Below are 12,243 nucleotides of genomic sequence, written 5' to 3'. Positions count from 1 at the left end.
TAAAAAATGATGCAGTGTTGACTGTGCACTTTGGATAATTTTAGTAATTTTCCTCTTAAAGTTTGAAGAGGAAAATTTTGTTTACCATTTTGATGGTCATAGCTTTCTTTAAGCCATCTTCTCTTTTCGTTCAGGCCTGTTTACTAAATTTAGCATGGATCTTGGAGGGATGATCAGTAGTGATGTAACCATGGTGGTTGTACTCCATGTTAAGGTGTAGTGTTGCTGCCTTTTTCTAATAGATCACTCTGTGCTGCTTCACAGACCTTTTAAGGCATTTCTAAAAATTGCCATCTGGCTGCTGTGCCTTGTAAGCAGGCTTATATGTTTGTGGCATTTCACTGCCTCCGTTGAGACGTTCCATGATAATGTTTGATCCTGAATTTTTGCCCTAGGCTAAAGGGCAAGCTATCTTCCATAGTTAAATATTGTAGGCTTTGTATAGTGGACAGAAAGCGTGCCCTTCAAAGGAATCATGGGGTTTATGCTTGGAGCAAAAATTAGTGTGCAGGTGGTATTCATACATTACGAATGAGCTTTGTTGGAGTACTGCGTATTTCTCAAAACTTGCCAGGATGTTGTTCATGCTACAGCAAGGTATTCAGCTAAAAAATTACTTACGCAGATCTTACTCTAGTACAAAAAAGAAAAGACTGTGCTTAATGCTTGTGTTCTGTGCTCACATATCATCTCTCTTTAGATGTCTGAATTTGTGATAAAGTGTTCCTAAACTTCAGAGCAGTGTAATGTATTCTGTTCTAACAGAAAAAAATTCTTTGAATAGGTATTTGGACTGTTCTTTTTAGTGATTGCATGGCTTTGTCTATTATAGGGAGGGGGCCTAAAAGCAGCTAAATCATCATCTAAAGGGAAAAAGAAGAAGGAAAGCCTGGAGGGAAAGGATGGAAGGAGGAGGAAAAATGTATCAGATCCTGGTTGTGATCCTGCAACAAAGAAGCTAAAGGAGAGGGGTGAGGCAGATAGCAATGGTAGTGATGGAGGTGAGGCAAGCAGAGGTCCCTGGAAAGGAGTCTCCGGTAGTGAAACAGGACTGGATCCAAGGGCCAAGCAGTTGCCTTCATTTTTTCCTCAGATTAATCGCAATATTCGTTTTGCTACTTACACCAAAGAGAATGGCCGAACACTAGTAGTCCAAGACGAGCCAGTTGGTGGTGACACACCATTGCCCTTCGCTCCATTTTCTTCTGTGGCTGGACAGCCGTTACTAGTTGCATCTGGGTGTAAAGAGGCAGGAAAATCACTGGAACAGGTTGGCCAAGGCACAATGACTTCTGCAACTGCAGTTACTACAACTGCTTTGACGCCGACAACTGTCAGAATCTCTGATACCAGTTTGCCAGCCGTTACTGGTCAGGAGAAACCGAAAACAGTCCGATCACAAGCCCAGGGAGAGGTGAGTAGCTCATGATCCCCCTTGTTCTAGAAAGATTTGCATGCTTGCAACAGATGTTCTGCAACATACTCCTGTTAAAATGTGTGTCCTTGGAATTGAAAAAACTACTTTTTCTCTCAGGAGTCCATCTCCTCACAGAGAAAACCTGTTATCTGACCTAAGAAATTACTCAAAAGAAAATTGAGATAATTGGTGAAGGAGTAGTAAGAGATAACTGCAGCACTCTTGTCCTTATTCAGCCTTAATCTGAGAAATGCAGCTTTAAAATAACACTAAGCACTGCACTTAATTAATTTTGTAGTGTCATACAGAAAATAGCCTTCTTAAAATCTCTTGCCTTTATATAAACCAATCTGCATGCAGATGTATGTTGAATTGAACATTCAAGTTACTTAAAGGAAAAAAGCCTCAAAACCAGGAAAACAATGAGCCTACATTTAGAGGACCTTTAAAAGATGCCTGTCTTGTGTGTTAGAGCTGTGTTAGCAATATAGTAGAAAAAGGAGCAGTTGCATTGTATACTATCTAGGACTAAAGCAAAAGAAATAATTAAAATATTTAAGATGAGAGGTCAGTCTGGAAGCAACTTGAAGGCCTTTTAGTTCTGGCTTGGTTTACAAGGAAAAGAGTGGAAAAATAGAAGAGAAACTCTGTTAAAAGCAAAATAGGAGACTTCTGAAATAAATCAAATGAAGGTTTGTAAAAACAAAACAAAAATTAAACTCACCTCAGTTAAGTACAACAAAAATAAAGAATCTCACCATCTACTATATAAAGAAAGTGAAGAAAGTGGGAGATCTGTTAAGAGAGTCCAGTGTGATTGCCAGGAAGTTGAAGGCAATGTTATCATCCCTGTCTTTTGTATTAGATAATGGAATGGGTGGAAAGGTTAGATATTTACCTTAGAATAAAAGATTCCTGGATGGGAAGGTGTAAAGGAGAAATAGAATTGTAGAAAACAGGGGTGTTGCTTAATGAGCGTAATATAATGAGATATGAACTATTCTATCCCCCACCCCCCCAATAAATAAATTCAGAGTTGGGAACAACTGCAGATTGTGTAATTGTACTGAGAAATTTTGGTACCACCACCTCTCCTTCTTTCCTTCTCTCCAACCCCACATCACTTTTTTAAAGCATTAATAATTTGGCTTCAGAGTTGGCAGGCAGACCATTAGTCCATTTTAAACTATTTTTTGAGGGACGGAACCTGACATAAATCAGTAAGAGTGTTGTAGATAGTTCACATATGTTACTATTTCAGACTGCCTACTATATCATAGACTTGGTCCTTGAGATGACTTCACAACCTTGGTTTCCATTCAAATTCATATTCTTTTAAAAACTATTAGAACATAGTTTTCTAAAATTATTTTTATCTCCAAAAAGATATATCTAAAATTCTAATATCTGGAAGGACTGTTAATAGGTTATTAAAGTTATTACAGCTGTAGATTGGTAATGAGGAACAAGCTAAACATTAGTGTGTAATAGAGTAGGTGTGCAGGGACACTAGTGACCAGTAGGATGTGTTGCACAGAGTCTGTGGTTGTATTTAACATGACCTTGAAATAAAATTGTTTTAATGATGATCAGATTTCTAAGTGGAAACTCAAAGAAAAGGAGTAGAGCTGATCTAAATGATTCTATGAGGAATTAGCCACAGTATATAGTCAGTTACAGTAGGACTGTCAGAATTGCAAAATCTGAACAAGTACCAATTGAGAAGAGAACAAGTGAATATTCCATATTGCAGTTGTGGTTCTGGTAGAAATCTGCCATTCACAAAACTTGCCTGTATTTAGTGGTCATAAAAATTAACCCTTTTGTGCTTAGCCTCTACTGAGTTGTTCCCTGGAAGGCTCCATGTCCTAGGCATCTATCTACCTGTCAGCAGATGTGGATTGTGGGGACCAGGAACCGTTAGGGGCTTGTGTTGTTTAATTAACTTGCAAACTAAGATACTTATTTCAGGGGTGCTACTTAACTAGGTGAAACTTATCAGAATGCTTTTGGGGAAGGGTGAAAGGTTGGAGGGTAGTCAAAAACAGTTTCAGTGAAGGTTCCCTTTTTGTTGATTTGAATTCAAATGACCAGCAGTTTTACTAACTTGCTTTTCTATCAGTTAGTTTACCTGTATGGTTCCTCACCTGTATGCTAAAGTCTTATAAGACATTAAGTATTAGTTTTCTCTCTGTCTTCAATTTCAATAGCTTGTGGGTAGCAATCTTTAAAGAAGTAATTGTAAGTCTGCTAGAAGTTTTTATTCCTGATGGCTAAGGAGAATGCTAATAGTACAACGAGGTGAACTAAAGTAGTCTTGATTCAAATAACAATCTTATTATAGACTAATGCTTACTAATTTCATTTCAGAATACCCGAAATTCACTTTTGGCTTCTCCTGGATTTGGAGTCTCCCTCCCAAGTGCTTCCCAGTCCTTGGTATTTGGGGCTGGAAGGAGCCAATCAAATGGAGTGATGGCTCCAGAAAGCAAACCCTCTGGATTTCCTTTTGGCTGTGGTACTGGACAAGAGGCTCAAAAAGATTCTGATTCATCCAAGAACTTGTTTTTTCAGTGCATGTCCCAGAATCTTCCTTCCAGTAACTATTTCACAGTCATTTCAGAGAGCTTGACTGAAGATGTCGCTAGTCGAGACTCATTCAAGCAGTGTACAGAGAGTGTGGGTGCTGGGATTTGTAAAGGTAAAATTCTTTCAGTGGACAGTAAGCCAGGAGCCCAGTCTGGTAGTTCTGTAGAGCGGAAGCTGCCTGTGGAATCTATGCCTACCCTTACTCCAGCCTTTTCACGAAGTCTGTTGAATACTCGTCCCCCTGATAGCCATGAAAACCTATTTTTACAGCCTCCAAAGCTATCACGAGAGGAACCCTCGAACCCTTTCCTGGCATTTGCTGAGAAAGCAGAACTCAGTCCTTTCAGTGGCTTTGCATCTTCATCTCAGACGGGGGTTTGTGCTCCATCAACATCTGTGGGTCATAAGGCCACTTCTGGCTGGCCGGAATCACTCACCTGTACAGACTCTTTAGCTAAGAAGAAAACCTTGTTTATAACAACTGACTCCTCAACGATCATCTCTAGTGCTTCTGGTTCAACAGCTGCTGCTGGTGTTCAAAGCCCTTCCACTGTAGGGAATGGTCGTTCCAGCTCACCAAGCAGCAGCCTGACACAGCCTATCGAGATGCCCACACTGTCCTCCAGTCCAACAGAAGAAAAACCAGCTGTTGGGCCTGGGCAGCAGGACAATCCTCTTCTGAAAACTTTTTCTAATGTGTTTGGCAGACATCCACATACCCTTTTCTCTTCACAGGCAGACTTTCCACAGGAGAAGAAAGCCCCTTTTGAAGCTGTGAAAAGGTTCTCGCTAGATGAGCGGAGCTTAACGTCAAAACAGGATTCCGACTCCAGTACAAATAGTGATCTGTCAGATTTGAGTGACTCTGAAGACCAGTTGCAGGCTAAGGCTTGTATGAAGGGTATCCCAGACCATTTGATGGCGAAGCTGGGCCCCAATGTGGAGCGCAATGCAGAATTACTGCTGGGTAAAGGAAAGGGGAAGCAAGCCCCAAAAGGCCGGCCGCGCACAGCTCCCCTAAAAGGTGATGACTTGAATGCACATGATGTTTTGGAAGCACAAGGAGATGGGATACTGGGTTATCTCCTGTGTAATGAACTGCATAAAGTAACCAGAGTTGTAGACTTCATTCATATTCAGTAGGTAGCACACAGGATGCTTACAAGGCTGAAGCTTAATGCTTCTTGTATGTGAATTTGGTGTTCACTTTGATAAATGTTTAAACCTGTGTGTCATGACAGAAGTGTGGTATGCTGTAGGCTTGAACAGACTTACATGTTTTACATGGGTATGAATGTACAGATCTCTTAAAAGATGATTGTTGAGCCAGTATCCTTTTGCTGTTGCAGTTAACTAATAGATTTTTACTTCTACTTTGCCTCACCCAGTTGGCCAGTCTGTGCTGAAAGATATGAGTAAGGTGAGGAAGCTGAAGCAGTCAGGTGAGCCTTTTCTCCAGGATGGCTCTTGCATCAATGTAGCTCCACATCTGCACAAGTGTCGGGAGTGCCGTCTGGAGCGGTACCGCAAATTTAAGGAGCAAGAGCAGGATGACTCAACTGTGGCATGTCGCTTCTTCCATTTCCGGAGGTGCTCAAATTCTTCCTTTCTTCATACGTAGTATGTGTGCAGAGCTTGGGCCATGTCCAAGCACAAAGTAATTATGTTTTGTTTATTAAATATGCTTGGGTACAATAATGAAGGTTTTGAGTGTCTTGCATTTCCCTGCATCACCTGACAGGAATTCCCTCACTGGGCCAGAAAGAGCTGCTTTTCAAAGATAAAGCTGTAAGATACTAAGCAAGCCTCTGGGTACAGCCTCAGGAAACTGAATTTGCTCTTTTGGGTAGAATTTTACTTCTGGGTGGCAATTTGTATACAATAACTCTCCGTCCTTCATAAGGCATTCAGAACAAAGGTAAAATTTTAATCCACTCAACAAGTAACTAAACATTTCCAGCATGAGGCTAATGTTCGACCATATTCTGTTGAGTACAGGACTAATTTTTAGGAGTAGAACACTGTGTCTATGTTCCCTCTGTGTTATATACATATCTTATACTTCTTTGACCTGTTGTGTTTCTCTTCGTCTTCCTTAACAGCCTATTCTAGCAAGCTCTATGCATCTTTTTCCGAAAGTAGTTAGTTGACTTTCTGGCATGTAAAGGATGAACTGAATTTTTAGTTTGTGTCACCCATCCAGTAAGCATGCTGCTGCTTTTCCTAAACTTGTTAAAAATTAGTCTAGCTTGAGGTTAAAGATAAGATGGTTTCTGCTTAAAAATGAAGTTGTCTTTGATATTGACAGGAGATGTTTAGAGTTCTGTCGTATGTTTTTACACCTTTTACCACACAAGGATTAGGAGGGTCAACAGCTACTGGTAAAACAGTAGTGATTCATCCATGTGGAGACCAGTGCGACAGGGATTTTTGCATATATCGTCATGTGAGCTGTTTGAAGAGTTGCCAAGTGTTGGCAGCCCTGAACTGAAATACTGTTTTCTCAAAAATTGGGAAAAAGTTTCTCATTAATTAAAACCGAGAATGACAGCCATTCAGAATTTTGCAAGCAGCATCATGTGGCAGGTCAAATTGAATTTTGTCATCTCTTTCTATTAATGAGATAGAGAAGTGGGATTTAGCAAGCTGTAGCAATTTCTTTTAATTGGAATTTCCCACCACTGTTTACTAGCACCTTGGAATTTGTTCTGATGGGTGTTGTAGCTACAGCTTTGTATGCCTTATTCTCTGTGTTACTGGGATTTGTATAATAAATGTACTTTCTGCAGAATACAGCACTCTAGCTGAAGTCTTTTCCACCCCTTTCTGGGTTTATGTTCTGATATAGATGTCATTATAAGTTAATTGCAGGTTGTTGAGCAGTTTCTCAATTACTCCATCCTATTTCCTGCAGGCTGGTATTTACACGGAAAGGTATACTACGAGTAGAAGGTTTCTTGAACCCACAGCAAAGTGACCCTGATGCCATGAGCCTATGGATTCCTTCTTCCTCCCCTGCAGAGGGGATTGATCTGGAAACTTCCAAATATATCCTGGCCAATGTTGGGGACCAGTTCTGCCAGCTTGTTATGTCAGAGAAGGAGGCAATGATGATGGTGGAGCCACATCGTACGTTGGGCTTTTGTCATGGTTTTTCCCACTCTTTCTGTATAAAGCATGTACAATACAGTGGAATAGAATTGAAAATGTCTTACAATTTCTTGTTGAAATGCTTCTCCTGCTCTTCCAAAGAGAGGCTATATTCCCTCTTGGGTGGGGGGTGTAACTGAGGGACCAGAATTTGAGACTTTCTTATGGAGCAGTGCAACACTACCACCAAGGAAGCTAATGGTAACTTTCCCAGATATTAAGTTATTTTTTCAATAACTAAATGCAGAAATCAGCTGGCTCATGCTCCTAAGAAAATAGAAATAAACCCAAGCACTTACCACATTGACCAGCTATGCTTTAATGAACAGATTTTCTGATGTATTCCTATCCTTTTATGCTCCAGGGACCTCATGTAAAAGCTCAGGGTTTTCTAGGGAGGGAGCAGTACCTTAATTCAGCCCGCAAGGACTTAGCTGATCATCCGGTTGCCAGCTTTCCATTTCAGGGGGAAAGGGTTTAGGGAAAAAAAAAGTAGCCAGTTTAGCTTATGGAGATAACTGACTATCTAATTTTTTCCCTTTAGTTTCTGGAACATACAAGGGCAGCCATTTGGAAAACCCCTTCCTTGGCAAATATGTTGGTTTAGAATCTGAATAGTTGATAGAGATCTGATTAGTAAAACTAAATACACATTCTTTATGGTTTTATGTATTGATATCACTTGTTCATAAAACTAGCAGAAGATTTGTGATTTTGCTGCAAATTACATTAGTGCTCCATTAAATGTGGTTATTACAGAACACTGTAAGGTGCTGCATTTCCTTGTAGTGTGCATTGTGATATCTGACCTTACCTATTCTTAGAAATGGAAATTTTAATAGTGTCACTGGACTAGCAACTCAAAGAATGGGGCTATGAATGTAAAAAGTCTGTGTTTCTATACTCTGCCTTCAGGTCACGTTGCTGTGAATTTATTAATGTTGCTGTGATATTCTCAAATTAGGTGGGAGAAATGCAAAATGTCAAAGCAATAATTCATAGTATGCCTTCTCTCTATAGAGAAGGTGGCATGGAAGCGAGCAGTACGTGGTGTGAGGGAGATGTGTGATGTATGTGAGACAACACTCTTCAATATTCATTGGGTTTGTCGAAAGTGTGGTTTTGGCGTCTGTCTGGACTGTTACCGGCTGAGGAAGAATCGTCCACGCAGTGGTGAGTACTGGGCATTTTTCCCCTACTGTCATCTTTGAGCTGAGTATAGTCAGGGAATAGTTTCTGAGAAGTTGTAGAAGGTTTTGTGGGAGAGTTACCGAGTATCAGCTTGGAAGGCTGCATGTTTGGAACTTGTCTTACATGCTGCTGTTCCATTCTTCATTTCCTTGTGTATATGTGTTTTAGCTATTGGCTTAGGATGGGATTATTAAAATCACAGCATCAGCAGACACAGGCTTAGAGTGTCTACTGAGACAGTGGACTGTATAGTTCTTTTCATCAGAAAGTATAAAAGAAAAATTATGTACTATCGTTACAGTTCAGAACTGTTGTATGGGGAACTAGTAAGCAGACACTGCAGAAAACTGCTGTCTTTGAGAAGAAGTTAGATTGGAAGGGGTTTGTTTTTTTTTTTGTTTTTGTTTTGGTTTGGTTTGGTTTTTTTTGTTTTTGTTATTCTGTGATACACCAGGGCTTCTAATTCAGGAAGAAGCTAAGTAAATTCAATTTTAAGAAGCAGAGGCATGAGAAAGTAGATACCTGACTGGGTTTTTGGTGTACTCTGCAGTATTGAGACCTCTTTGGTAGCATGGATGCAAACAAATGGCAATCTCAGTGAGATTAATTAGTGACAGTTACATTATTATATGGAGCAGATGTATAAAATACTGGATGTTAGTAAGTGTGAATACTGCTGTCTATTCATTATGATAACGTAGAAAAGCATAATGAGAACAAGAGTATCATATTCTAAAAACTGAGGTTAGAAGCCAAGATTTTTAGGTGATTGAAAACAAGCTGCTAGATATGACTGAGGGGAAATTACTGTGGTAGCTGTATAATCTGAAGAGGCAGAAGCTGCTGTATATTCAGTCCTAATGGTCTATATTTACAGTTTATTTCTGAGATCACCAGGTTAATTTTCTGTACAGCAAAAAATCGAAATAAACAATATTAATGCACAAATATTCTGTATTGTAAAGTTTTAGTACAAAATCTATTTTTTTTTTCTTTATTCCAGAGACAGAGGAGATTGGTGATGAAGAAGTTTTCTCATGGCTGAAGTGTGCAAAGGGTCAGTCTCATGAACCAGAGAATCTCATGCCAACACAGATCATCCCTGGTACAGGTAAAGCTTGAAACACGAAAGGAAAAACAGCAGATTTTGTGTTAATACTGAGGAAACAAATGGAAAAAAGACAGGTGATGTTGTAGCTGATACCTCTTCTAGCGTGGATTTAGAGGACAATGCCAGTTGCTACAGCAGAAGGGTTGAAGGGAAGGTAACACAAGTAAGATCAAGCTGTGGATTTGAAGTGTGCATCCTTCTAGTATTAGCTGTTCTCGGCTGTTTTTAAGTTGTATTTTAAGTATTTTAATTACATTTTTTAATAGCAAGAAAGAGTTTTTTGGGAATGGTTTGGGGTTTTTTTCTTCTTCTCTGGTGACAGGGAGGGAAACCAAATGGTCCATGGTGACTATTAACTTGACTACATAACTGGTTCTAAAAATCACAGAATCGTAACGTAATGGTTTGGGTTTGTAGCAACATTTAAAGACCAACTAGTCCAACCCTCATGCCATGGGCAGGGACCACCTTCCACTAGACCATGTTGCTGCAAACTCTGTTCAACCTGGCCTTGAACACTTGAAGGGATGGGGCAAGCACAGCTTCCCTGGACAATCTGTGCCAGTGCATCACCACCCTCACAGGGAATAATTTTTTCCTAATAGTCAATCTAAACACACCCTCTTTCAGTTTAAAAACATCGTTCCATATCCTGTCCCTAGAGACCCTGGTAAAAAGTCTCTCTCAGTGCTTCTCATCCCCCGTGATGTATCGAAAAGGCACAACAAGGTCTCCACAGAGCATTCTCTTCTCCAGACCAAACCACATCAACTGTCTCAGCCTTTCTTCATAGGAGAGGAGTTAGCCCTCTCATAATTTTCATGGCCTTGTCTGAACCTGCTTGAACAGGTCCATGTCTGTCATGTACTGGGCACCTCAGAGCTGGAACGCTGAACTCTGGGTGGGAAGGTGGGCTGGGGTAGAGGGGAAGAATCACCTCTCAGCCTGCTGGCTGTGCTTGTTTTTATGTAGCCCAGGCTGCAGGACGGCTTTCTGGGCTGCAAGTGCATTTTACTAAGTCACGTCTAGTTTTCCATCTAGCCATGTATCCAAGTCCTTTGCTGCAGGGCTCCTCTCAATCCATTTCACTCTGTACTGATATTGATGGTTGCCCCAAACCAGATGTGGGACCTTGCACTTGTACTTGTTGCGCTTAATGAGGCTTGGGAGGGCTCACTCCTTGGGCTTGTCAAGGACGTGCTGGAATCGGTTGCACACCATAGCTTGGTGTCATCCGCAAGTTTGTTGAGGGTGTGCTCAATCTCACTGTTAATGTCATTGTTGAAGACACAAAATAGTACTGGTCCCAGTAAGGACCTTTGAAGGACACCTCCTGTTACTGTATCCATTTGGGCATAGAGACATTGATGGTAATTTTGTGATCATCCAGCCACTTCCTTACCCATGGAATAGTCCATTCATTAAAATGTATCTCTGCAATTTAGTGACAAGAATGTTGTGAGGTACTATATTGAAGGCCTTACAGAAGTATAGGTAGATTGCAGCTATTCGTCTTGTTGTTTAATGATGCAGTCGCTCCACTGAAGAAAGCCACTATATTAGTCAAGTGATTTTCCCTTGGTGAAGCTGTGCTGGCTGTCTCTAATCTCCTCTGACTTCTGTATGTTTTGACATGTCTTCTAGGAGCATCTGCCTACATGATCTTACCTGGGTACTATGGTGAGGCTGCTGGGTCAATAATTCTCAGGGTCCTTGTTTTGAACTATTTAAAAAATGGGCATGATGTTTCCATGTTCACAGTCCCTAGGGACTTCATCGGACTGCCAGGACTTTCCAAGGGTGACAGAGAGTGACTTGGCAACTATGTCAGCCCAATCCCTCAGGACCCTGGTATGCATCTTAGCAGGTTTCATGCAATCTTATATGTTCCAGTTCCTCAGGTGCAGCCCTACCTCAGATACTGTCTGCAGTTTTGGGCATGTCAGTACAAGAAGGATATCAAACTGAGAGTGTGTCCGGAGCAGGGTGACCAAGATGGGTAAAGGTGTCAAGGACAAGGCTTAGGAGGAGCAGCTGAGATCACTTGTTTTGTTCAGCTTGGAGCAGGCTGAAGGGTGACCCCCTCACAGTCTACAGCTTCCTCAAGGGGGTCAGCAGATGGGGAGGTGCTGATCTCCTCTGTCTGGTGACCAGCAGTAGGACACAAGGAAATGGAATGAAACTGCATCGAGGGAGGTTCAGACTCTGCTTCACTGAGAGGGTGGCTGGGCACTGGAACAGACTTTTGGGAAGTGGTCAGGGCACCAAGCCTGTCAGGTTCAAGGAGTGTCTGGGTGATGCTCTTAGTTGTATTGTTTAGTGTTAGGTGCTCCTGTGAGGAGCAGGGAGTTGTTCTCGGTGATCCTCATGGTCCTCTTCCTGTTTGAGATTCTGTATGGTTCTCCAATGAGAGGAGGAACTTTATTCCCCTAGTTTCTCCTTTGAGGTTCAGGGACTTGAGAGAGGTGAGAAGAGGGGGAATACAGCTGAAACTGATGGCAAATAAAAATGTTGAGTATGTCAGCTTTCTCCATGTCAGCTGTCCCTTGCTCAGAAATCTTACTTAGTGAAGATGGTGTGTGTTGTATACCTTTTCTGTAATCTTCTTTTTCTGGCCAGGATAACTGTTGAAACCTTCGTTATTCTCTGCATCTCTTGTCAAATCCATTTTCGTCTTTGCGTTAGGTTTCCTGATGCCATCTCTGCACATCCAGGGTTATGTGTACCTGGTTCTACTGCCTCTGCATTTCATTCTTAGATTTTAGTTTGATCAGGAGGTCCTTCT

General features: G+C 41.1%; 1 protein-coding gene across 1 annotated transcript in view; it reads left to right on the top strand.

Moving 5' to 3' along the window:
* The window catches only part of KDM3B (lysine demethylase 3B), a 47,475-nt gene that overhangs the window by 9,718 nt on the left and 25,514 nt on the right, over window positions 1-12,243 (top strand). The window contains exons 7-12 of the mRNA XM_041398002.1: window positions 833-1,414; window positions 3,788-5,030; window positions 5,395-5,596; window positions 6,921-7,135; window positions 8,177-8,329; window positions 9,351-9,458. Coding sequence (XP_041253936.1) covers window positions 833-1,414; window positions 3,788-5,030; window positions 5,395-5,596; window positions 6,921-7,135; window positions 8,177-8,329; window positions 9,351-9,458 — 2,503 coding nt within the window. The remainder of the gene's footprint in view (window positions 1-832; window positions 1,415-3,787; window positions 5,031-5,394; window positions 5,597-6,920; window positions 7,136-8,176; window positions 8,330-9,350; window positions 9,459-12,243) is intronic.

The sequence above is a fragment of the Onychostruthus taczanowskii genome, unplaced genomic scaffold, assembly GCF_017590055.1.
Source record: "Onychostruthus taczanowskii isolate IOZ18803 unplaced genomic scaffold, ASM1759005v1 scaffold14, whole genome shotgun sequence".
Lineage (NCBI taxonomy): Eukaryota > Metazoa > Chordata > Aves > Passeriformes > Passeridae > Onychostruthus > Onychostruthus taczanowskii.
The sequence above is the reverse complement of the archived record's forward strand: the minus strand, read 5'-3'. Positions and strand labels throughout refer to the sequence as shown.